Source organism: Nasonia vitripennis, chromosome 5, assembly GCF_009193385.2.
Source record: "Nasonia vitripennis strain AsymCx chromosome 5, Nvit_psr_1.1, whole genome shotgun sequence".
Classification (NCBI taxonomy): Eukaryota; Metazoa; Arthropoda; class Insecta; order Hymenoptera; family Pteromalidae; genus Nasonia; species Nasonia vitripennis.
In genome coordinates, this window is record NC_045761.1 from 7,479,371 (window position 1) to 7,505,836 (window position 26,466).

At 36.1% G+C, this 26,466-nt stretch overlaps 4 protein-coding genes across 7 annotated transcripts; 1 reads left to right on the top strand and 3 right to left on the bottom strand.

Annotated features, from left to right (window-relative positions):
• Positions 1-4,382: 4,382 nt before the first annotated feature.
• On the bottom strand, positions 4,383-12,152 carry LOC100121202 (E3 ubiquitin-protein ligase TRIM37). 2 transcript variants are annotated; one of them, XM_016989334.3, is made up of 17 exons: positions 12,035-12,152; positions 11,613-11,802; positions 11,034-11,299; positions 10,754-10,964; positions 10,351-10,667; positions 10,050-10,259; positions 9,796-9,975; positions 9,603-9,717; positions 9,338-9,528; positions 8,918-9,260; positions 8,709-8,823; positions 8,283-8,388; positions 7,656-8,197; positions 7,385-7,571; positions 5,475-5,677; positions 5,129-5,204; positions 4,383-5,046 (listed from the first exon to the last, which is right to left on the bottom strand). In XM_016989334.3, exons 2-17 carry the CDS (start codon positions 11,667-11,669, stop codon positions 5,007-5,009), a joined length of 3,159 nt encoding a protein of 1,052 aa, XP_016844823.1. In that variant the 5' UTR covers positions 11,670-11,802; positions 12,035-12,152; the 3' UTR covers positions 4,383-5,006. The 2 variants fall into 2 exon arrangements, with proteins under 2 accessions (XP_016844823.1, XP_031787664.1); XM_031931804.2 differs by lacking the exon at positions 12,035-12,152 and having other exon boundaries at positions 7,656-8,194; positions 11,613-11,750.
• LOC100121182 (25S rRNA (cytosine-C(5))-methyltransferase nop2) lies at positions 12,136-16,394 on the top strand. The gene is made up of 8 exons (XM_001604720.6): positions 12,136-12,671; positions 12,779-12,886; positions 12,968-13,377; positions 13,486-13,794; positions 13,871-14,202; positions 14,279-14,446; positions 14,524-15,088; positions 15,171-16,394. Exons 2-8 carry the CDS (start codon positions 12,787-12,789, stop codon positions 15,645-15,647), a joined length of 2,361 nt encoding a protein of 786 aa, XP_001604770.2. The 5' UTR covers positions 12,136-12,671; positions 12,779-12,786; the 3' UTR covers positions 15,648-16,394.
• LOC100679066 (vacuolar fusion protein CCZ1 homolog) lies at positions 15,678-19,980 on the bottom strand. Of its 2 annotated transcripts, XM_008218733.4 has the most exons (12): positions 19,470-19,980; positions 18,448-19,407; positions 18,284-18,381; positions 18,127-18,220; positions 17,826-18,041; positions 17,580-17,755; positions 17,357-17,500; positions 17,132-17,268; positions 16,792-17,047; positions 16,598-16,725; positions 16,483-16,518; positions 15,678-16,391 (listed from the first exon to the last, which is right to left on the bottom strand). In XM_008218733.4, exons 2-12 carry the CDS (start codon positions 18,520-18,522, stop codon positions 16,381-16,383), a joined length of 1,371 nt encoding a protein of 456 aa, XP_008216955.1. In that variant the 5' UTR covers positions 18,523-19,407; positions 19,470-19,980; the 3' UTR covers positions 15,678-16,380. The 2 variants fall into 2 exon arrangements, with proteins under 2 accessions (XP_008216955.1, XP_003424456.1); XM_003424408.5 differs by lacking the exon at positions 15,678-16,391 and having other exon boundaries at positions 16,415-16,518.
• Positions 19,981-20,102: 122 nt separating this feature from the next.
• On the bottom strand, positions 20,103-26,087 carry LOC100121161. Of its 2 annotated transcripts, XM_008218734.4 has the most exons (11): positions 25,780-26,081; positions 25,179-25,241; positions 24,775-24,903; positions 24,571-24,705; positions 24,328-24,485; positions 23,948-24,013; positions 23,542-23,692; positions 23,273-23,467; positions 22,582-23,194; positions 22,221-22,506; positions 20,103-22,138 (listed from the first exon to the last, which is right to left on the bottom strand). In XM_008218734.4, the coding sequence occupies exons 1-11, from the start codon at positions 25,861-25,863 to the stop codon at positions 22,003-22,005; spliced, it is 2,016 nt and encodes a 671-aa protein (XP_008216956.1). In that variant the 5' UTR covers positions 25,864-26,081; the 3' UTR covers positions 20,103-22,002. The 2 variants fall into 2 exon arrangements, with proteins under 2 accessions (XP_008216956.1, XP_008216957.1); XM_008218735.4 differs by lacking the exon at positions 23,948-24,013 and having other exon boundaries at positions 25,780-26,087.
• Between the last annotated feature and the right edge of the window lie 379 nt (positions 26,088-26,466).

Genomic DNA, 26,466 nt, shown 5'->3' on the forward strand with positions numbered 1-26,466 from the left:
CTATTACGTCTATAGATTGGATAGAACAGCGAGCGGTGATTGTGGAAACGTTTTAATTTTTCTTCTTTACAAACCAAATCGCGCTCGGAGAAATTGCGTATCGGGAGGAGGAAAAAAAATTTCCTAATAAAGCGTTGCGCAATTCTGTAATAGCGTCTAGCGAATCGTTATTAGCTAACGCGATTTTGCGTCTTTGTGGGAATCGGTATAACAGATGCTACTCCGATGTCGATGATTCCGATCGGATAAAGCCGTTCTGATTTTTCTGTATTGTATCTCCATATAAATCTCTCCCAGGTGTCGTGTTATTATGTGGAAGAAATGATCAATTACGTCTACTTCTCGATTCGACCTTAATCGCTTCTCTACAAACCTATACCATCGAAGACCTTTTAAGAAGTTCCTTACCATCGCGAACTTATAATTTATACACCAGATATCCACGCGTGGGCGCGAATCTCGCAAAAGTGAAATTACGCGACTTGCGCAACTTTCGCGCATTAACTTTTGCGGCCAGTGATTTACGAGCTTGTTATCGATCACACAACAACGAATCTCTTCGTCTTACCATAATGGAATTCATCATGCTACCTCTGCATCTGCATAATTTTTTCCTTCTCCACACGTCGTGACTCCTGCTAATCGTAATAATCATTGCATCGGATATACACGAGCGAACTTATATCGATTTTCATGTACGTACAGCGATGAAGTCGATGATAAAAGTTCTGAGTCAGCTCTCGGCGAGTTAAACGTGCATTTGTAGTCGCAAAACGATAAAAGGCGATAATAATCCGCACGTGCCCAGGGTTGGCAGAAAGAAAAGTTTCATTACACTATATACAACGCCTACACAGTCTGCAATATTTTTAACCAGGTGTATCGTAATGTGGCACACGCTTATCGATTGATTATTGTTAAATGCGTGTATGACGCGGAGAGTAGAGTAGACGCGTGTGACAATGTTTTTTTTTTCTCATATACAACATATACATTGACTTTCGTTGACGTAATGACAAATATTTATAGGCATAGAGCATTGTGTTTTCTTTTTCATATTTATTACGGGAAGCAGTGCTCAGCCCTCGCTACTCCTTCACGCGACATCGATTTTCACTCCCACGACATGCTGATAGCGGGTTTTACAAGCGGAGAGTAATTTATTAGAGTGTATTGTGCAAAAGTCGTAGAAGAAATTCTCGCTGTTGTACATTAATGGCGAATCTCTGTTTTCCTTGTTTTTCTGCGTTGTTATTACAGCTGACGGTGTATCGCGTAAAAAGGCTTCTCGAAAAATGCGAAACAATGGATTTTTATTGCGAGTATTATAGATCAATTTCTTCTTAAAATTATGACGACGAAGCACTTAAAGATCTAGAGCCTATCGCGGATAAAAACACCCATTATATACGTGTATCTCTCAGAGGTGTCGCAACATCGTTCCCCATTGTGTCGCTCAATTCAATTGGAATCAAATCGTCCGCTTGAGAAAACGGCCAAGTTATTCCGACTCGCATCGACAATGGGAAGTTCAATTTAATTTGTAATCCCAGTTACGTGTCGCGGACGGTCTCACGTCGCACAATTGTCCGTTTTACAACAAAGAGCTTTTCTGCTGTTTAGAAAATCCTAGAAGCGGATAACGGCTCTCTCGGCGACGATTTTTTAATTTTTAAATAAGCCGCTTCTATAATACGGAGGAAAAAAGTTTCGCAGTAGTAGTTGGCTTTGAAATCGCGCGAAAAAAAGCCGTCGCGGTTTCTTTTGCGCTTCTACCAAGGTTTCCAGAAGCTTCCGCAAAAGGTCGATTTAACAATAAATATAGCTTCGATGATAACGTGTCCAGCGAGAGAGAAAGTTGTAACATGTGTAAATAATGTTTTTATAATAATGTAAACACGTCGTCGTATCCTCAATCTCGAGTCGTTCGAAGATATTCCTTTGGTTGGGTCTACGCTGTATCGAACGTCGTCGGCGGGAATATATTAGAATAAATAAATACGCAAGTACAACGAGTTTCTTTTTTGTCCTGCGCGACTTTGTCAAACTAATCTCTCGAAAAGTTTGGATCTCGAGTCGAGTGTACGCGTGTTGTGTGTGTAATTTGATTGCGACGGTTTCTTGGCGCCACCGTTTATTGTTGCAATTAAGAGACAGCAAATGAGCTTATCATTATTAGCATTTGATTCCCTCGAGAGATAGGAATATGGGAATGTACAATTGTATCGTCGCGATGCTTATCTCATACACTGACGTCAATGATCTTCCGAGGGTTTTCATGATCCTTTAAAGAACCCACTCGGTCTTATCAAACGCTATACATATTGACACAGTTTACGACCTATAATTGTTTTGCGATACAACGTCTGCACATGTACATACCTACGATATAGGAAACGATGTAACTGGCGAACGATTTCTTCGCATTAACTTCTACGAACCCTAAAGCCTCGAATCATTCCATCGCGGCCAACTATAAGCAATCGAGCATACGAGCGAGCTCGAAAACAAGATTTTAAATATAAAACCGCGAATCCGTTTATGCCACGACGACGATGGCCACGCGAGCATCGAGTCATCAGCAGTGAAAGCGCGCGGAAAATGATTTTCATCCTTGCCGACCATCTCATGTCGGCGCTTCGGTTATTTTTAATTCATTGGACAAAATAAGCGAAGGCTCGCGCGGACGGAAACGCTACCAAAAACGTATGCTTTGATGCTCGTGTAAAAATGCTGGCCACTCTCTCGCCGCCGCGCACGTTATTTCTGGAACCAAATCGGTGCGTCGCTGCGATGCTGCTCACCGCCTCACCGTATGTACGAGCTCGCAATTATCCCGATAGCTTTTACGCTTATATATACATTGAACTGATCGATAGGTACATAATACGCAAGCACATACATTTCTGCCTATAATGTTACGCGACTACTCGCTTCCGCGTGATATACATCGATCTTCTCTCTCATTCGCTTGAAACGCTTCCGCTCGAATTTTAGGCTAGTAGTGGAAAGTTTCTGCGCTTTGCACTTTCAAACGTGCGCGGAATCGTCGTTGGCGGCGCGTTTGATATACTGTACAAACAGAGGCGTGTCGTTTTTTTCCCTGCTCTCGTGTGCGATAGACGCCTACTTCGTCGAGATTAAGTAATTAGATTCTGATAAACGCGCTGATTTTTTTCGCAGCCGACGTCACGATGATTCATTGCTGTAAAAAGGCTGCTGTCGCAAAGCTACATCGGTCTTACGTCATCATTGCCAGAGATCCTCGTAAAGGCATCTTATGCGCTGTTACTTAAAACAATAATGTTGCAATACCTCGGGACTGTATTTTGGCGGTGCAACTATATATGCGTGGTAAACAGCGCGCGAAGATAGGCTGATGCGTTATAATTTTTAAAAGAGAGATGCGCTTTCGTCATGCGTCCACTATTGAAACGTTTGGTTTATTTTGAGACGGCCGGTGGTATAAACCAGCGGGATTACGCTGAATTTCCCTGCAGCTCGGCGGGCATCGGTAGTAACAATAAATTTTCGATCTTTGTTACATCAGAAGAAATTAATCGCAAACGGAGTTTTGCACGCGCATGAGATATCTGTCAAAAGTCCAATAAAGTCGATACGTCGCAGGGAGCGGTGTACGTTTAAATTTAAAGTGCAATAAAACATCGTGATTTATGGCTCGAGCCATCGCATATAACGCATGTAGCCAATCCGAAGATTGCGGGAATTAAGCCGAACAGCGGAACACGCGATCTGTGTATATGTACATATGCTCATCAGACGAGAAACATCAAGCGCCGAGAGTAAATAAAACGCAGAGAGATCAATCGAGCGAACTTTGACGTTTCATCACGCTGGAGCACAACAATGCCTAAGCGTTATATACAAACTGCGATGCAAGAGTTATCTCGGCTGCTGGTCCACGTGGGAACGGGAGCTCAAAAATCCGGCAACGCAGCCCTGCTAAACGCGCGCGGAAGTAGGCCGAGCGAGGCGTCGAAACGAGGTCGCGCTTCGATTGGCTTCTCCCGAAGGCGGCCGCTCGCGAGCCTGCCTCGACGAAACGTGAAGATGGAAAAAAAATAAATGAGAGAAGAAGGAATACTACGAGAGTATATATACAATAATCGAGCGCAAGTGTCAGCGACACGCACGCGTCGGGCTTTATCGGTCGCGCGAGCACTGATGCGATGCGTATTATTTATTCTTCGCAAGACATGCGCGCGACGCTGCTTCGTTCTTCTTCGCTGCTTTTTTACTCTTTCTCACTCTCCTTATATTTGACTAATAAATCGGTTGGATAAGGTCAAGGAAAACCGGCTGTCGCGATTCTTTTTCTTCTTTCTTTTCCTCTTACCTCCCATTTAAAAACACGCAGAGGCTCGATTGAACATTTAATGTCTTTATTGATGCATCTCCTTAGTATCTAGGTGAGATCACTTCGTCAGGACGAAGTCATCGCACGCGTTTGGACATGGAAATTTAAAAAAGAATAATATTAATAATAACCGCTATAAAAAATCATGCAAATTTACGCGCTAAACATAAACAAACGTCGTCTGAGACTCATGTCGTATACACTAACACTGCTATCGAAACATCTTCAACGAATGATAAAAAAAGTACTTTTGATTTTCGTTTCTCTCCTCCCAAGGACGGCACCTCGTTAACACTTTCGTTGTGCGCTCCCGCTGAATACCACTCGAATTTACAAAACACAGCACGCGAATCGGCATTGTACGCGAGCGATAGCGCGCGACTCTCCTTGTTATGCGCTCTCGTCGAGCGTAAAATGCGATCCACAATTGATTTTTTCCCTTGAGGGCTTCCTCGTATTATCTACCCAACATATACACGCAGACACTAGTGGTTTCAAACAACTGGACTCAATAACGAATCGACAACTTATCGGAATAATCTATCCCGTTCTGGAAATGCTGTGTGCTCACTTGTGTAGGTCTCTTCATCTAATAGGGTTCAATTTTCGCTCGATTAACCAGCTGAGCTTACTGCGAATTGGAATACTTCCTGTCCTCAGATCTATCTCTGCAAGGCAAAATACAAGCGAATTCCTTTACCAATCCGCGCTATGCAATCACTTTCATCGGCGAATTAGCCAAGTACTCACTTATTACTGGAATTGCTTTTATTTCCACTCTGCGTGGAAGAACCTTGCAGCGAGAGGTCCATGTACTTCTTTGGATCTGAAAAAGCAATTTCGATCAGTTAGAGAACTCGCCCATTGTGCACAGTTTCACAGCCAGGTGCTTCAAGGGCTTCGAAACTCAATTAGATCCGGCGATTTCTATCGCTTTCTTCGGCCCACTTTCCCGCATTGTATCCGCGCACTGTACGAGCATTTCGAAAACGCAACGAATTCTTTGAAATCGAATCAACCTTCACGCTTCGAGAGCTCTGGGATTATCGCATTTCAAACACAAAACGAAGGTCGCCGCCGAGGCTGAAAGACTCACTGTGCTTGTGCTGATAGGGTGGTGGGACCCAGCTGTAGTTGCTCGACGAATTTGGCATGCATTCCGGCAGTGGGACATTGTTACTGCTGCTGCTGCTTGCGGTCGCAGTTTCTTCGAAGCCACCATAAGCTCCGTTCAAGAGCGATGTTGCTTTTGCCGTCTGAGGCCCTGGGCTAGATTTCTCGCTGGGCAGTAAGCTCTTCCTGAAAAAGAAATTTGAAAAGTTTATTTTGGTTTTCAGGTTTCTGGGATGTCCTTAAATATATACAAGATTACAGAGTATTTTTATCTTGGGGTTTTACGCGTGGTATGTTAAAAAGAGCTTGGAGAAGATAAGGAAATACAATATTGTCGATGCTAATGTGCTTATAGCTAAAGCCTACCACCTGTACGTTGTTATGTTGGAAAACTTTCTAGACTATAGTACAGAATTTACAGATTGAACGTAATCAGTGTAGGTTGACGCTGCCGAGGTTCGTTTAAACAGAGAAATTTCCGCTATCTGATTCGTGACCAAATATCCTTATCGCGAGGATACGTAACGGTTCGGGAAGATAGGAGGTACAATAATATTTTTGCAGTACAGCTTATATAGATAATTTTGCAGATACTATTTTTAGTGACGGAACTGCTTCCAAAACGTGCAGATAAGTGTAACAATTATAAATACAAAATTAGTCGACGCTCTTATCAACGTTATTAGTGGCACGTGTCATTTTTGAAACTTGCATAGAAAAAGTGATATCGCATTAAAAGGCCATCAATGTAACATTTTTCTCGAGGCGACAAATCTGATCTTTCATCCGCGAGAAGCGCGCGATGAATACATTTTTAACGATGAGCTACAAATTCAAAGTACACCGGAATCCAGATAGGTATACGTGGAAGGTTTCAGCTATTATTCACAAGTTGCGGCGAAAGCATCGCACTTCCTCGGGACTTTTTATTAAGTATTTAGACTTCTCGGTATACATCTGGGTCAATAACATGCTTCAGTCAATGCAGCAGATGTCAACTTGCAAATTTAAACTTAATGCCCGATAAGTGCACTCGACAACGTTGAAAATTTCAGTTCTCGTCGATGAAACTGTTGAATAGATGTACAAACTAGGGCATTTTCGTTCGAACGACATATCGAAATTCCGAAACGCATATAAATAGAATAATAAGTCGCAACTCAAACAATTTCAGTTATGAGTTTGCGTCATTGTACTTTACTTCACAAGAAAAACATTCCACAGATTTACAGTACGTGCGACGTCTGATCGCGTGATTCTCGCGGAGTCTTAGATTTTCCAGCGCCGATGGTTTTTGTTTGCCAGCGAGGAATTCGTTAACGTCAAAAAGCCGGTATCTCTGTACGCGTTTGCCGAGATAACGGCTATTGCGTTTGTAAATGTTTTAATTTTTACGCCCTTTTGGCAAACAAAGCATGGCAGAAACTGTAATTTTAAATTGATTAATGGTGCAGCATGATGTAAACGCGTTAAGTTTTATTACGATTTGTCAATTATAATTTACGCGTGCGATTCTAGGAATAATAACTGTTTGAAGAGTATAATAAAACTAGTTTTCGTAAAATTGATTTTTCACGCGAAAAAATATCGGTTTTACGTATGAATAGGTTGACTTATATCATATTGACTTTTGTTTAAAAAAAAAAATTAAAATAGTAACAAACGGTAATGTACGAATTGTTCTAATAATAACTTTTACGTCACATAATAATTATCAGCCGGAAAATGTTGTTGTATTGTTTTAAGTTTGTAAAATATTATCACCCATCACCAAAAGCAACTGTATTAAAACCAAACAAAATCGATATGCAATGAGCCAATAACTGCAAGGAAGTGGATATACATATAAATAAAAGCAATTGATAAAAATATAGCATAAAGCTTTTAATTTACCTTAGATTCATGATACGAAAAGCTGCATCGTTGGTGGGGGAAAGTTCCATACGCTCGAGCAGCTGTTCAAACTCCAGAATTTTGTCATTCTCGAGACTGGATGTATTGGCATGGATGGAAGAGGCTGGAGATGATTGGCGTCGCGGAGATAAATGCTTTTTTCCAACCTTAATACTGTCCAGTGATACTGTGTAAAAAAGTGAGATATGGCTTGAAAGGAAAATTTATACTCATTAGCACAACTTAATTCAACATTTGATGTACTGCTTACTCGTTGGTATCGTTAAGTCGGATATCCTCGACATATCTAACTCGCGATTGCGGCTAATGAGATCCGTAGCAGGAAGATTCGAAGAAATTTGGTCCTTGGCGCAATCCACCGAATTCGACCGAGTATTCGGTTCAGACCTTGTTACTTGATTATTGAAAGATATAATGTTTGCTAGATCTTGGTATCTGGAATTCGCGGAATTATCCGATTTGTTTGGGCTAGTCGGCAGTGGAAATGGTTTGCACAGATGAGAAATACACGAAGGAAATTGCCTTCTTGGAACATTTTGCTCGGCACCAGATGAATCCAGCTCTGGATGCTTGTGCGCGTAATCTAATGATGCTCGCGCGCCCATAGCATCGGAAGAGTTTGGAGCACTTGTATTGTAATTTTGAATTCTGGATAGTGAGTTTCTTGTATCTTGAATTTCGTCAGATCTCTGTTTTAGGCATAGAGATGCCCAGGCCGAATTTCGATCCTGCATTTCAAATAGGTGAAGCAGCATTATCTCGTCATCAAGACCATCGTTTCCCCTTAACCTACTAAATTAAAGGAATTTTCGTAAAAATAATTTCTACATATGTAACTTTATCTTATATTTTAAAAAGTCTCTATTATCTTTATTACCTATTGTTAGCTTCAGATGTGGCTTCCTTATTTTCCTGATATTTAATTTTTTGCTTGTTTTGTAGCCATGGCACCAAAGCTTCGGCTACCTCAATGTCATTTTCACCTAAGAACAGAAACGAAAAATAAAGCCGTATATTGATGACAATTTCAGTCAACACTTATGAATTATAGTTGTCATTAACGAAAAATAGAAATCCTTGAAGAGATTGCAACATCTTATATTGTTATTATTATGTTGATTAAAAATCTATTTATAGTAATTTTTTATCAAAATCCCATTAAAATAATAGCATTGTCGTTATGAAATGTGAACAGAGTAATAATTCTTTCAAATATGTTCAACCAAACAAGTTACAAAAATATTAATTCGAGCGATAATTATAAATGAAATACTTTGGTAGTAATATATCATGTGTATGTTACCAGACATAGTTTCATCATCAACGTCGTTTTCATCATTCGAATTATCATCTAACAATGTCAAATTGGTTTCAGCATGCTCACATTCATCCATAAACATATCGTGATCGCTCAGTTCCTGAAAAGAATTTTGTAAATCAAGTTATCAGTGCATTGCAAAAAAGAAACGTAGAAAGTAAACAACAAATTTTAGTCATTAATTTCAATCTTACCCCACTTTCGCTGCTACTGCTACTTGATGGAGCATTTAATTGTTGGGAACTTAAGCCAGCAGGAGATAACTCCGAAGGCTGTGGCGAATGAATTTCCACGTTGCGATTTTCTTTCGTTCGCTCTTCATTAACATTATGTGTAACCGATGTCTGAGGATTATTTGTAGGATTATTAATATTCAAGCACTGCTTGATATTTGCTTTTGACGAAGTAGAAGGCATTGCAGATGCTGATGCAAGTGCTCGAAGATTTGGTAATTCATCTAAATTAGATAATGGCATCATTTTCCAAACTCTATTCGGGGTCGAGGGATGCGAGTTAGGTAAAACATTTGGCAAGGTCCTAAATCAGTTTTACATGAGATTAATATCCAAAAATAATGAGATATCTGATGATTAAATAAAATTATTTATATTTACCTTGTTGGACTGGCAGTGTTGAGGGAATAAGAATCTAAAGAACGCGGAGAACACACGCTGAGCGATTCTCCTGCAGCCTGGCTTGGCTCTTGCTGCTGTTGCTGATCATTACTTGACAAATTTGCGTTCTCCAGTGTAGGACTGCAGGTATTGGTTGTTCCAGCGTTTCGTGAGATTTCCATTGTCAGTCTCTAAAATTCAGATTAACACATTGGTGAGCGGGATTATTTAATTTAATTACTGTATTCAGTGTTTTAGAACATACTTCTTTTAATTCATTTATCTGGGCAGCATACTGATTTTGAACTGTGACTAATTGACTTATGTACCATTGCTGGTCTCGGCAACGCTGATAAAATGTCGGTGGGCGAACTTGAAATCTACAAGAAATAAAAAATATTTCGTTATGCAGAAGTATATAATAAATTAGAAATATTAGTGTTTACATGAATACATACCTTAAAATAAGAGTATCTAATTCTGTGTTCAAATACCCTTCAGTTGCCAACAAGTCTAATCTGAAAAATCTGTTATATCCCCAACATTCTCCAATTTCAAAATCAGAGGCGAATTCTCTTACAATATTTTTACTAGTATCTCTTGAGCCTTGGTGAATCATTTCTACTCTATATTCATACCTGTAAATTAATTATTTTTGTAAGTAATGCCAAACTTATAAAATATCTAATATAAATATAATTTATAGTTATACTTGGAAGTTTCTGGCAGACCAGCACTTAGCTCTAAAAATACTGATAGGTAATTTCCTCGAACAACTCCATTACCATCTGGATATACTTTCAGTCTCCAACATAAACCATTAACAAGTAAAGGAGCAGAGTAAACAGGATCTGCTTTTAATTGTAATTGAGAAAAATTTTGCATTGCAAAGGTAGCACTATCATATCCTGGTACTATTTCACTAAAAATAAACAAAGGTATAAATATTAGTCTGATTGACTCCATATTACTATAAAATACTAAATTTATGAATTAATTGCAATTAGCCATACCTTGGAAAATCAGCTGGTACAGGTGCTGTTACAAAGCTAATCATAGGTTTTTTACGAACTTGGTAGATTATATGTGACAATTCAGCACTACGAGCAATCAGTTCAGAACGTGAGCAAGTATGTAATTGTTGTTCAATATCCTGCAGCAAAGCTTCCAGCTGCTCTGTTTCCAGGGTCAATGAATTCTTCTGACCCATAAGAGTCAAAAGCTTAGCTTTCAACTGAGAATCCAAACGAGCAATCATTAATTCTACTGCATTTCTTATTTCTCTAACTCTTTCATCCTTAGCAGCTCTGACAGACTCTACATTTCGTTCCTATTAAATCAATTACCCAAATTCGTCAATTATGATAAATAAACATTACCTGATATGAATGAAATTATAAAAATAAAGAAACTTACAACTTCTTGTACTAGAGTTATTAATTCCATTAATCTACGTTTCAACTGTCCTATTTCAGATTTAATTTGAGTAACATGAGATTCATATACTTCTTCCAGCGGCTTAAAAGTATGTCCAGAATGAGTACCACCCCAAAGAGCACATTGATGACAAATGCATCGGCGACAGGTCCAACAATACACAGACAATTTTTCATGATGAGAAGAACATCTGAAATAAATTGAGAATTTGTCAGGTTTCATTCTTCATGATGTATTCCACTTAATCTGAACTCATTACCTATCTTTAGTGGAATCTTCATGTCTGGCATTAGAAATGCTTACAGCCTGCAAAGTATCAAGTTGCTGGGTCACCTCTTCCACCCAGCGACAATTTACTAATTCATGAAGATGAAGAGCTGCTCTACAATGAGGGCATTGGGATCTTTGTTCAGTCAGCCATCGTCTTATGCATGTGTAACAACATAATTTGCTGCAATGGGGGCACAAATGCGCTTCTCTCAATTTTTCCATGCAAATAAAACAGCGGAAGACCTCAGCCAACGTCTGAAAATATACATATATACATTGTGTGACAGTTTGTATAAATTGAATACTAACAATGGTTTGATTTAAAAAACATATGCATCAATTGGTATGTGGAAGCATTTGGGTCAACCATAAATTATGAACGATCAGCACAAGGTTAACTCATTATTAAAAGTCTCATTCATCGGAGAGAATAACGTAATCAAAATTCCAAACGAAAACAAAAAAAAATGTAAACAAGAGCTGGCTGATGGTCGACAGAGTAAGCAAGTGTTAAGGACCAGACCTATTGATCATAAAACCCAAAATCAGCCTTAAAATAAAAACAAACCTCCACGCTGTGCTCGTCGGAGTTTTTCGACGGCATAGGTATCTCGTGACTAGCCATTTTCGCCGAATCTCAGCCAATTCAATCAATCTGTCGAGTAACGGACTTCCTATCGCTCCATAGTCTTTCTCTGGAAGTCTGATGCTCCTCTTCTCGATCAAGCATTTTTTCCTCCGATTTTTTCTGCGCTCATCTATAACAAGGCGGACAGTTGTCGAGCGATTTTAAAAAGGGGTTAATGCCAATTCGCCCAACGCCGAGAATATAGAGTCGTCTGCTTAAAAGGAAACGGTAGAGTCTAGCGCCGTTTATTTTATCACAATGGTAACTTTTTTCTTTTTGATAAATGAATCATTCAATAATTAAACAATTTTTTCAGACCATTTTTCTACATCGATTTTCAAATTATTTTTATGATGCGCTACCTTAGGAGTCGCTTTCGCTGATCGAAGTTCTTTTCACAGTTGCACCTGGCCATTAACTCCGAAACTGTTGTGCTTCTAATTTTGACAAGTCCAAATTCCAGGCAATAAACAAACGGTCAGTCTGTATCACACGTATACACACTACACACGCACACAGCCGCGAGGCAAAACAGCTATAATGGCTTCGTCCGTCCGCTGCGTTTTCATGAAACGATTACTCTTTCGTACTGTGAATTGTTATCGTTGGTTATGTTATGAAAAAAATTTATTTACCAAATATTTAGGATTTGAGTAATTATCGCTTAAAATTTTCCAGAAGAACCTTGGTGTCTTACAAATTTTTTTCGAGAAACGCTAAACCGTCCAAAAATGGGCAAAAGGCGAGAAATTGGGGACCAGGCTTTACGTTTATGCTCAACAATAGCAAAAGAGCCGCGTGCACGCACGTGTTGAAGTTCAAATTTTTTGGAGTCGAAAAATGTGTTCGACCACATTGTTGTTAATTGATAATGTTTGTGTTTAATTGCTTGAAAAACTCCAGGCTTTAAAGAAGTAGATTTTATACCTATTTTTGTATAAATATTTTTTAATTACGTTTATTTACTAGGGATTCGTGAGTAAATATAGTGTTTTATAGGTTAGTATACACAAGCAATTTAAATGCTCTCTTTCATTGCGTTCTACAACTTGATGATTTAGATTGAGTAAGTTTTAAAAAATTATTTTTCGTATTTTGTGATATAGTTGATAACATGGGACGTAAAGCTAAGTTTGATGAGAAAGTTGAGAAGAATGGTCCCAGCCGTAAGGGAAAGAAAAGACAGGAGCCTGTTTTTCCAGATGGATTATTGAGTAAGTATATACAATTTGATTGTACAAGAAAGATATATAGATTTTTAATATATATTTACATCTATTGAATATTAATTATAGAAAAAGAACCAGGAAAACTGAGTCATAGGCAAGCACAAAGAGCTAAGAAAAGATTGTTGAAAAAGGAGCAGAAGAAAGATGCTAGAAAAGCCAAGCAGGAAGATAAGAAAGCTAAGAATAAGTCATTTAATGAACACAGTTTTGATGAAAGTGATAAAGAAGTTGTTAATGCAAACAAGAAAAGACAGTTAAAAAATGATAACAATGTATCACAACCTAAGCCAAAAAAGTTGAAAAAGGCTGTAAAGGAACCAAAACTACAGCTTTTTGATGAAGAAGATGAACCAAATCTACCTAAAGTTGACAAGAAAAAAAAGCTTAAATCTAAAGCCAATGGACAAGAATTCAAAGTGGTAAAAGTTGCAGCAGAAAGCAAACAAAAGCAAAAGGTCAATGGCAAGAAACAGAATGTAAGTAAAATTGCTTTTTCTCGTACAGCTTGTAAAATTAATTAAATGTTTGTATGTCATAAATTAATAACGTTGTAATTCATATTAAACATTGAAATTATTTTTTAGCTTTATACAGATGAAAGTAAGATTGGTACTAAGAAAAACACAAAAAATAAACAATCAATTTCTCTTCAAGTAGAAAAAGAAAAACCTAAAAAACTTAATAAAACTCAAGTTAATAAGAAAGATTTAAATACTGTTAGTAAAAATGTTAATAAGAAAACCGCACAAGTGAAAAACACCATGCAAAAGTCTAAAGCTAATCAGAAAACTAAACGTGCAAAGACTAACTTAGAACTAATAATGAATCCAGACGCAAGTGATGAAGATGAAGATGACAGTGAAGATGAAGGAGGCTTAGAAGGCTTTGAAATTGTAAAATTATAAGTTTCAATTCTTTTAAATGGTGATAAAATCGCACAAGTAACTAATTATTTAATGTTTTTAATAGGGAGAATCACATTCAGAAGATGATTTAGAAGAGACTGATGATTATTTAGTCCAGCAAAATGATGATGAAGATGACGATGACGATGAAGATGAAGATGATGAGGATGAGGATAATGAAGATGAAGATGAAGATGAAGATGAAGATGAAGACGAAGATGCTGATATTGATAATGATGAAGATTCAGACCAAGATTCAGATGCTGAAGCTGAAAGTCAAGACAGCGATGATAGCGACGATGGCGATGACGACAGTGATGAAGATGAAGAAGACAACAATTTGCTGCCAATTGAGAAGGCTAATAAAAGATTAAAAAAGAAACAAGAAAAAGAAAGGTTTGCTTTATTTATACTTTATAATACTAGTCCCTCTATAAAGCAGTTATTTACAATAAACAAATGTTTCTTTTAGGAAATTAGCGGAGGCTGAGATGAATGAAAGTATATCACATCAGCAAATATTTAATTTTCCTACCGAAGAAGAACTTAGCAACCCAACTAACTTGAAAGATGTACAACAGAGAATCCAAGACGTCATAATGGTGCTATCTGACTTTAAAAAATTACGACAACCAGACAGGTATGATTATTTACTTCAAACATAATTATCTTCTTTTTTAAATAATTTTCTATAAAATACATCATAATTTGTTGTAGATCTCGCTCGGAATATCTAGAATTGCTCAAAACTGATTTATGTACATACTTTAGTTACAATTCTTTCTTAATGGAAAAATTGATGCAAATGTTCCCACTGAGCGAATTGCTCGAATTCCTGGAGTCTAGCGAGGTGCAAAGGCCTATGACTATTCGAACCAACACTTTGAAAACGCGGCGGCGTGACTTGGCTCACGCTTTGATCAACAGAGGTGTGAACTTAGACCCCATTGGAAAATGGACTAATGTCGGCTTGGTCGTTTACTCGTCCCAAGTGCCAATGGGTGCGACACCGGAATACTTGGCAGGTCATTATATTCTGCAAGGAGCATCCAGTTTTCTCCCTGTAATGGCTTTGGAACCCAAAATTAACGAAAGGATACTCGACATGTGCGCCGCTCCTGGCGGTAAATCGTCGCACATAGCAGCTCTTATGAAAAATACCGGAGTTCTGTTCTCAAATGATGTAAACAAGGATAGAATAAAGGCTGTAATTGGTAACTTCCATAGATTAGGAATTACAAACTCTGTTATTTGTAGCTATGACGGAAGAAAACTGCCTTCGGTAAGAAAATTATTAATTTCTTATTTAAATATATATTTCATTGATTAAAACATCGAAAAATAAATAAAAAATATTTTTTTAGGTAATTAAAGGATTCGACAGAGTTCTTTTGGATGCACCTTGCACAGGGACGGGTGTCGTTGCAAAAGATCCCAGTGTAAAAACTAATAAAGATGAAGTAGATATACAAAGATGTTGCACTTTACAACGTGAATTGTTGCTGGCCGCTATAGATAGCGTTAATGCTCGATCAGAATCTGGCGGTATAATTGTTTATTCTACTTGTTCTATTCTTCCTGAGGAAAACGAGTGGATCGTTGATTATGCTTTGAGGAAACGTGATGTTAAAGTAGTCCCAACTGGTTTAGAGTTTGGAGCCGATGGTTTTACGAATTATAGACAACACAGGTTTCATCCTTCTTTGAAATTGACAAAAAGATTTTACCCCCATATGCACAATATGGATGGTTTTTATGTTGCAAAATTAAAAAAGTTTTCGAACATTATACCTAAGCAGGAAAAGACTGTTGATGAGGACGAGGAAGAAAAGACGGAATAAAAAAATGTATCTAAATTTATACATTTCATGAAATTGTGTATAAATGGAAATGTATTTATAAAATAACGTTCTAGCATTCTTCTTTACAGCGATATAAATATGTACAATTTCATATTATATGTTACATTCTACAGATAATTTATACAATTATTATAGCTAGTGGCTAAAAATAAATCCATAAAACTTTTTACAAACAATTACTTATTCACAGCTGAACTTTTTTTCTCATCCACTGATGTTAATATATTCTTTTGTAGTACATCCGCGTCAATCTCATCAATACATTATGGAATGATCGTCAATATTCAATAAATTTTTATTGTTTTCTCATCGGATTTTGCATTAGTATTTGATTAATAGAGAGCTTATAATCGAGAGTTCAGAATACATGGTTTCGTCTTACGACAGGAATATTATTTGTAATCTATACGTTTTGTAATATTTTAAAAGTAATTCTTAAATTTCAAAACCTGGCTCTAAAATATTTTAGAAGTAATTCTTAAATTTCAAAACCTGGCTCTCTCAAAATCAATAAAAAATATAGCAATAGTTTCCACTTGTTACTTATTCTTAAAATGGCAGGCAATCGTCGTTTTTTGTGACACACTTCATTCATAATTTTCAAAATGAAATTAATTTTAAATACACTTTTGGCTGAGTTTCTTCTGCGAGGATAAATAATTTTGATAGAATAATGAGTAATTTTTAAATATCACAAAATGCTTAATTACTGTTAAAACGGAACTATAATAAAAAAAAAAAAAAAAATTAGCAGTCAAACCAATATTTCTGTTAAAAAGAATATATTTAATAATAAATTAATGGAAAAAAATACTTTTTAGTTGTTGTTCGCATAACCGCTTCACTTCCTCTGTAAAGAAATACAGAATTAACGTTTCATAAAAATATAAATCATATTTTTAGATGAAAAGAGTTTAGCTATACTTTACCATCAATTTCAATTATGCTAGCATTCTTCTGCTGAATAACTACAAAAAACTCTCGTAAATTAGATAACTTCCCTACGATCCAATAATCGCTCATAGTTTTTATAACTATTTCACCAGCTTCCTTTAATCTAAAAAAAAGCTTCTTAAAATTTTGTCCAAAGAGTATTAATGACAAAAAATTAACTTTAACGAACCTGCTTGTGTCACTATTTATGTCAGTTATAATCCTTAAAACTTCTGGAGTTGTTAATGCATTTGAAAAACGTCTATTATCACAATGGATTGTACTTTTATAAGCTAAATTAAGTTTATTGAAGTACAAGTATTTTGGACTTGATTCTGATGAAGTAGCTGCATGCTTGGAACATTCTGCTACCGAGCTGACTAATGATGTTAACTGAACACCGAGAAATGAATCCAGGCTTGTATAAAACATAGGACTATTTGTATCTGTAAATTGATCATTTGTATTCATAAGTCAGTGAGTACACTATTTTTGTAAAAATTAGATGCAAATGCCGAAGTTATACTCACTATCAACAAATAAGCATACAGTTGCACTTAACGCACGATAAACAATCAAATAAAGAGCTGTGGGTTTAGTTGAATAGTTTATAAATACTTTTGGCAACTTTTTGACATCATTAGCACTCGAAGGGCCAGTAACGAATCTAAATAAAAAAATATTAATGCATTAGGTGCTATTCAGTAAAATAAAAATATTTCTTAAAACAATTTGAAATGATGAAATTTTCTTACTTTCCATAATGAGATGTTGTGAAAGGAGATGGCGAATTACGTGGTATAGAACCACCATCAAGTTCTTTTTCCAAGTGGGCTGGTAGAAGAGTACTGACTAAATAATTGTATACTACTTGCATGTCTTCTGGTTCTAATCCGCTCCTGATGAAAAATAATTTTAACATTTAATATTTTGTTATTGTTATAAAATTAAGTAATATAAGATCCTTTTTATGATTACCAAACAAGTTGATCGTTGTACAAAAATGCAGTATATTTTACTTGTGGAAAAGTTGATTCTACTAAATTCATAAAGCATTGCACACGTAGAAAAGTAACTTTACACAATGGTAAAAACTGCAAACCTTGGAAAATGTCCAAAATGTCACCGTTGTTTAGTTTTAGTGATAGCAAGTACTGGAAACATAATACTTTATAGATTGTAGAAATTATTGCTATTTGTTTTGCATTAAGTTTATAAACTTACCCGGGAATAAAAATGGTCTAATTTATGTTTTAACAAAGTTACTGAACCACAATCAGGTTCATTCAAAATAGTGTTGAAAGAACCCATAAAGAGACGAAAAATAGTATACGTCTGTTTTAGAATAGCTTGGCAAACAGCACTGGATACTTCATCATTTTGGTATTCGGTATACTCATTGCCATCTTTTTCTTTTGTTACGTATGGCACGCCAACAATCTACGTAAATAAAGAACATTGTTAATACACTGATGTACCCTTTTTTTATAGAAAAGAAAAACCAAACACATAATGAATACTCTACCATAACCATCCAGAAGTTAGTTTCAGGTTGATAATAAATTTGCGTTGTCTTATGTGTATGGCAGTAGTCACATGTTTGCCCTGGATTGAACGACCTAAAAATTACAGAAAATGCATGAGAATAGATCAGGTCAGTGAAAATCTAATAATAAACTCACTCTGTAAATTTAATAATTGCTTCGCTCAGCCCAATATTCTTTATTTGACTGTCGATGTCCGTTTTCGCTGGATAGTAGTACAGTATCTTATTTTTTTCCTGCAAATTTCAACCAAGAGTTAAACGATGAACTATCCACAAATATTTTACTTTCAAAATGCTTACCTCTCCCTCTTTTAGGGCGTATGTGCTATTGAAGATGTAAAAATGCTCCAGCGTAACATCAGTTTTGGATGTCATGTTTATGAAACGTTATTACAGAAAGACTGTGAATAACTACGCTTCACAGCTCTTTTACGTGAAACTGGGAAATTCCTATCGTTATCGATTTGCAAATAAATGCGTTCGAAATTTCTCATAAACTATAGAAAAATTGTTGACAGCTAACCAATTTTATTTGATAAGCTCTTTGTAACTTACTAGTCTAGTAGTCGATATTTAACCTGATTTGGAGAATTACGACGATCTAACCTTACATACCTGAGGAATGGCGCGTTTTATTTAAATGTGTATTTAAACATACAATTATATTATTTTGTTAATTCAAAAAACGAACTTTTTCGAAGGGTCATTTTGCTCTGTCAACTCTATATATACAGTATATACTGCATTATTAGATACGATACTATACCTATTTCGGGATCGTACAATATATATATATATATATATATATAGAGCTAGATTACAGTAGTAACAGAACGTGGCGGTGAGACCAGATTTTAACTACTTAAATCCGTAATTCAGTAGTAACAGACAGTTCTAAACGGGAAAAAGGTATTTATAATATTAAGTATAAGTAAAATATGCACACATTCTGTGAAATAATCAAGTAAACGATAACTAGCAATTTATCGAAACCAGTGGATACTCGCAAATGTACGCATACTTCTTATAACAATAGACATCCATAAAAGCTCCTTCATAATTCATAGTACCACAGTTAGCAGCGACTTGCGTTAAATTGTACGTTTGATAATTGTTCGGTAACCCTTCGGACCATCGCACATAGCCGGTTTTGTTGATGGATCCACCCACGACTGTTACCCAGTCACCCTCTTCGAACTGATCGTGAATACCGATGAAGACACTGTAAAAGCCTGCTTTTTTTATCCGTTCGCTGAGCACCTAAATCGATAATATGATTCTTTATGTTTTCCCATTCTAATTACTACTAAAAAAAGTATTACCTGCGCTTCGGCAATAGAATTTACAATCGCCAGATGAGCATCTTCATCCTCACAGGATCTCCTTCCTCGATTCCAAGTCTTGCGGGTCGTGTGAAGCTTGTGCCAACCGACGTCTTCGCTACAAATGTATCCCAATCTCGTCAATTCTTCGCGTTTTTTAGTGTGAAATTTTTGGCTCGATTCAGCTGCAGACTCGTTGAAACTGCTTTCCTCCAATCGCTTCAGCGACGCGATGGATCTTTGGAGATCCGATATAACGTCTTGTACGTTGACTGATGTGGAATTTTCCGATGCGTGGACGTGAGTCGTTTGGCAATACGCAAATGTTACGGTTATAAATAATAAGAATGTTTTACGCGTCATTATTATTATTTATAGTAATGTTTAAATTTTGTATAACTTGATGGTTTACGCAGTGTGCAACGTCTGATTTATGACAAAATTTTGTGAGTTATATCCCAAAGTTAACAGTACATACTGATATCGATGTTGTTGCAAAACTAGATAAAGATTATTATTTCTATGCGTGAAATTACATAAGAAGATCTTGACTACATTGTTGCATTTATGCTCGTGAATTCATATAGCGCTTGAAATATTCGATTCGCGGGCGTAAGAACGAGTAACACGTAATTTTTTTTAAATGAATTTTTAATGAAGATTTGCCTGGTATATACATTATAGTTACAGATACATATACAATATGATACATTCACATTTAGGTTTTTTCATCCATAACAATCACGTTCTCGGGTTGGATTTTCGCGCGATCAGAAATCGAATAATAATTTAATACTGAGGTGTATAGCAAACACAATTATCGTATGGTACGTTCTATTTCAAAAATGTATGTAATTCTCAGGGCAACTTATTTTACAATTGATATATTTTTAAATATTGAGCTTTCTTATAGCTTTCTCAAAGATCGTGTAAGAAAATTTATTGTTCCATTAATATTTTTTTTTAATAGGCATGTGGCGTAAGAAAAATCCTAACCATTCAATCACATCTTCATCATTCCCCATCACCCTGAATAATTTTAGAGAATATAATATTTATATGTATAAGAATTAATTTCTAAAACAAATAATTTTGAATTTAAGTACGTTTTGTTAAATTTACTAATTCGTTGACTATCTGCATCTAACTTTAAGGCGAGAAAAATACTACTCGCTTTTGTACAATGATAGAATATTTATTATTACTATTGGTGCAAAAGCACTATTGGCAAAGCAACATGCTTGATAGTTTTTATTATTTGAATCTTGAAACTATCCTTAAATAGTATATCTATGCGACACCGTTCGTTATATAAATTTTTACAACAAAAAAAAAAATGTTAAACTTTGTAATTGGCAACTAGAGTTCATCTATTCGCAATTATTTGTTTATTCATTTATTATGTATTTACCTACGTCATTAGCCCTTAGCACAGTTTGTAAAAAATGTATTATTTATGAAGTACTTTGTACTCCTTTGATCATAAAATACACATTACCAACACATATTAGCTTTGACTTATGATGATAATATGTAATGAAACAAATGGTAGCTTTGCAAGCTTTATACTATTATTATACAATGTAAAATCCTAGTGTCTCTGGTACGTTATGCAGATGATCAAAAATATTATGACAATAATCTGACATTTCATCACAGGAAAGTCCAGGAACTACTCTGCTTGATGGTCAACTAGATTTCGTTGAAATTTCTTAATTTTGCAATTTGTGAAACTGTGGTGCTATATTTATGTACCATAAGCTATTATGAAATAATACTGATTGATCTTATTTTTTTAACAAAATATAATATGAGTAGTTACCTCTATACCTACGTATTATATTCATATTGCTTCTTTGAATAATAAAAAGTTAATCTTATACAACTTATAGCCTAAAAACTCATAATACACCGCATATACATGTATAAATTATAAATTCAGTACAACAAATTCAACAAACTTAACAATGTATTACAAAAAAAAAAAACAAAATTCACCATACATGACTAGTAAAGCAAGATTTCCAAATGTGACATAGCAAAAAACATATTAGACAAAAACTACTTTTATATCACCTTAGTTTAGAAGCGTAATGATCTTTAGGAATGTCAGATTTACCTAAGATGAAAAAAATATTATGTACTCGAATAAATAACAAGAAAAACAAAAAAAAAAATTAGAAAAAGTTGGTAAAATACTTTTATAACCAAAATTCTATAATGCCGCGAGTAAACATGTAAAGTGACTTCAAATTTAGCACCAAAATGATGGTGAAGTCATTCCACATGTGCGCGGCATATTCTTTGGATAAAATATTGCACAAAAATACCTGAATACCTCAACATAAACACTAATCTCTTATAATAGTACGAATCGAAATTTAAATAAAAGGAAGAGTTGACGAAGTAGTAGAGATCCATAGTCTTACAGAGTATAGTACCATACTTCAATCCACAGCATATTTTATGACTTTGAACACTTTCTTTTAATGCCTCTTCAAAGCATGGCATGAAAACATTTCTAAACTAATCGTTATTGTTGCTGTTGAAGCTGTTGCAACAGAGGGCATACTTCGACTAGAGGTGTACCTAATATTTCTTGACATACTTGATTCATGTCAGGTTCCATCATTAGGGAAGATATTTGATCTTCTGTTAACATTTCGACACTAAAATACATATTAGGTACAAGATTTAAAAAACAGTCTATTTATGCGAAAAATACTTTTCCAATAAATTTTAATTGCATACCTGGCTAAACTTTCACTGTCAGACGTTTCATCTTCGGCATTCAAATAATTCATTGTCTTTTCTAATGGACTCGGAACCTTTTTTCCTTTCATTTCGATTTTTTCAGTTTTTTCCACTTTATTATCCTTATCTTTTTCATTTTCTGCTCCTCGCGATTCACTTGAACGACGCTCCGTTAAATTTGATATATTAAGCATCATCATTCCTTGACTAAGCAATTCCTTGACGCGTTCTCCTGTTCCAGAATTCCATAGCATATCTAACGACTGCCTTCGACTCGAGCTCGCTAAAAATTATCAATGACATTCAGTTATTGATTACTGTAAAAATCAATTTTGAGTAAGTAAAAATAAAAAATCACCAGAGCTTCCTGCACTCATTTCACCAGCTATTGAATTGCGCGATATCCAGGTAGCTAAACAGCTGTCCAGTTTGCCTTTTCTTTTAAAAGATGGACTTCTTGTAACTTGTGCTTTTTTCTCTTCAGTCAAGCTAATTTCATTTTTTTCGGCCATGGCAGGTAAGGATTTTTGCGTCACCAACTTGTTACGCCTAGTATTCTCGTTGGTGCCACTAGTATTGTTCGTGATTTCTGGACTCAAATCCGTCCCGAGAGGTTTGTAGGGAATCTGATCTTCCTCGTCGGAATACGTCTCGTTATTGTAATAAACTTCTTCTGGGGAGTTGTTTAAATTTATTTCAGTCCATTCGTCACCGTTGTGTACGCCATTACTTTCTTTTTCTTTTTTAGGCGACTGAATTTTGACTTTCTTTTCTACAGGTGATAAAACTCTCGTTATGTCGGGCAAGTTAGACGTAGAAGCACTAGTTTGATTTTGAACGGGCATGATATGTTTGGCATCAGTAGTGGCAATACTGCGAGGCCTATTTCGCTTAATGTATCGCCTAGGCTCTGTTGACGACATATTTCTTGTACCTGAACTCAAGTATTCTGAAGACGGATTTTTCTCCACCTTGAAAACCGTAAAAAACATTTATGAAATTTGGTGAAACTATGATTATAGAGTTTGAAAATAAAATTCGGCATTTACCTTGGCTGGAACAGGATCCATACCAGAACTCATTTTTTCGGGAAGGCGTAAATATTCGTCACTCGTATAATCAGTACTATCCGGCGATTCTGTAGTACTGGAGTCTGTTGAATTAGTTTTAGAAGGATGGGAAGAAGGATTCCTTGCATCACCTACTTGCTTATTATAATTATTTGTACCATCATATCTTCTAGTCTGTTAAAGTACATGCATCGATGTATTAGCTTATTATATCATAAATTATAAATTTTGATTAGAACTACACTTACTCTATGAATCTCATCACTTATCCTCTCTAAATTTCTTAATGCTTCTGCGTATGTCATTTTGGCATCTGCGACTGACTTTTCAAGTACACTAACTCTTATTTTTTGTTCTTCTAGAACTTGATTAAAGTGAGCTTTCATTTCGTAGTATGGCCTAGCAAAAATAAAAGTCAATAAGCTGTCACTAAGATTTATGACTTGAATCTTTTTAGTTTATTTCAATTTTGATTTTACTAAGCTACTTTCAATTTCTATAATGAAAAACTAGTTGCTTGTCATTAACTAAAAAAAAAAAAAAATCACACTCGTGCAAAAGTTGCAAAAGTTGGTAACAAACTTCTGAGAATATTAAAAAGAAAAATAAAAGTGCTAAGGGAGTAAAAATAAAAAAAAACTCTATTCTACTTACAACATGAGCAAGTTGTGCCTGTAGGCGATACTGTTTATCAGAAGCAAACTGCGACGTGCACCCATACTGCCAACATGATCACAGTCAAAAAACAAATATTCTCGTTTAGCACGAGAATAAAGAAATAGATTTTTTGGTAAAAGTAAATCAGAGCATGACCAGAATTTTGAATAAGTAAAACGTGTAATATTCAAACTTAGAATAAACCAATACATATGTACAAAGGCAGGATTCATTTCCATGTAAAATATTTATAGTAGACATTTTTTTATGCAAAATTTTGGGATGCACAGATGTAAAAAATGCAGAAAGCACACTAAGATATCATGCAAAATTAAGCAGAAGATTGAAAAAAGTATTTGGAAACTTTTAAATGATACCTTGACTTTGTGATGGCACGCTTAAGTTCTCTCTGTAACTTTTGAACATCGTGTTCTGCTTTGTGATACAAAGCAGTTGTTCTCCTGTGTTCTACTTCGCATAAAGCTCTTTCGTGTTCTGACTCATTAACTCTAGAAGTAGCGTGGTTTAACATCTCCTATAAATTCAATTGATTTTTTTAGATAATCACAATAAAACCAATGCTTCTATCAAAAACCTTGAATTTTTGTTAATTTCATTACCTGCCAGGCATGGTCAAAACACCTTCCTTCGGTTCTTAATCCTTCTTCAGCCAAGTAGACCATTTCTTTTGCAGCTGCATGTTGACTATTTGCTCTTTCAAACCTAATTGCAGCTTTTTGAGTTTCAGTCAAAGCCTGCCAAAAATGTTTTTACTTAGAATGCTGCTGATTATCATTCTAAATAATTAGTATATTAAAAGTTACCTCTTTTGCTTTGAACCTAGCATCGTAATAAGGTTTCGATTTATCTATGCAAGTGCCAAGCTTTTTAGCTAGGGTGTCAATTTTAAACGTTGACTCACATAATAGTTCTCTAAAAGTAGCTCTTGCTTCCTAAAATAGAACATGGTTCATATACAATGTAAAATTATAATAATGTTCAATTATCTAAACTGTAATTCTGGGCAATCAGCGATGTGTCAAAAACTACTATTACGCAATGGTAATTTATCAATTTGTCTGAGTTAAAAAGCAATTTCCCCAATAGAAGGTAATTGCAAAGAGTTTCATAAATTCATGATCAGTAATTTTATATGGAAGTTGTTAGAACTGCCATTTTCAAATATCAAGTAAAATAACAAGTGTTTTTCTCTTATTTTCTCACTTACATCCAAGTCCACTTCAAGCTTATTGATGTCGTCAGTTGCAGTGTTGAGGCGCTCGAGCTCAATCTACAAGATAATTGAGCATTAGGAATATTGCAATATTGAGGTAAATGAATAAATAATGATGATATAGGTAAAAGTGGAACACTCTTGAAGGCATAATGATGCAGCACAATACAAAAGTAGGTGTGAATGAATAAAGAAAAAAGAGATCAAAAACAATTTGCAAGAATTAACAAAAGTAAATGTCTAAAAATATCGCGATTTACAGTTTGGAGAGTAGCTAGTGTCATGTAAAGGTGACAGTAGGTCTATGTTATCTAGGCATTCGAATGAAATGTAGGCCAAAGAGGCCATAAACAAGAGCAGCTCTGCACTGGCTTCTTTACCCACATAAACACACAGAGTAGCTCACATAGTTATGCGGGACGCATAAAGCTCGTCGATAAGAAGGCGATATTATACGCGAAAAGCCAATTGAGACAAGTGAAATCCGAGCGTTCGATCGAGGTGTCACGAAGGGGGTTAATCGCTTTATCACACGTAGGAGTGGAATATAAGGTGCGCCTCGACAGACAGTAGACACACAGAAGCTTGAGGTTACCTGAACCCTGGGATCGACGGCGTCGTCGAGACGGTCGGCGTTGTCCTCGTCGGCTTGCTCAGGTTGCGACCGGCCGTTGCTCATCGTGAGAGCCCGGACGGACGACCGAGACGAGCTTGCACACTTGGCTCGCGCTCTCACTCTCTCTCTCTCTCTCTCTCTCTCTCTCTCTCTCACCCCCTGCTGCTGCAGCGGATCACCTATTTACAAGCGACCCTTTTCCCTCCCACGCATACCACCTGTGTACGGCGCTGCATATCGTCTGCTAGTTACGGCAGACATTGTCAGGTGGCCATATTGCCTGCGCTGAACTGTGCTATCCGCTGTCTCTCTTGCGCACTTTATCCCCCCCCCCCATCTATTCGACGTCCTCTATACCTATATACTTTTCGATATAAAGTGTTCGCGGATCAGCTTCACCTCCCCTATATATAAATCGTCCCTCCGGATGATGTTTCGTGACCGTCGCGTGCTTACGTCATTCCCAACCCCTGAAATGATTCATCTTTTGTAATTATAGAATCACTGCTTGGTGTATACTTATATACATATAGGAGCTTATATGTCCCTGACTTTATCGCCGCTGCTTTGCATTTGACTGACGAGATTTCTTACTATGGCGTTACTATTTTGATTTGTTACTTTAAGTATGACTTTTAATTTTTCACGCCATCTCTCGTCCGCCCT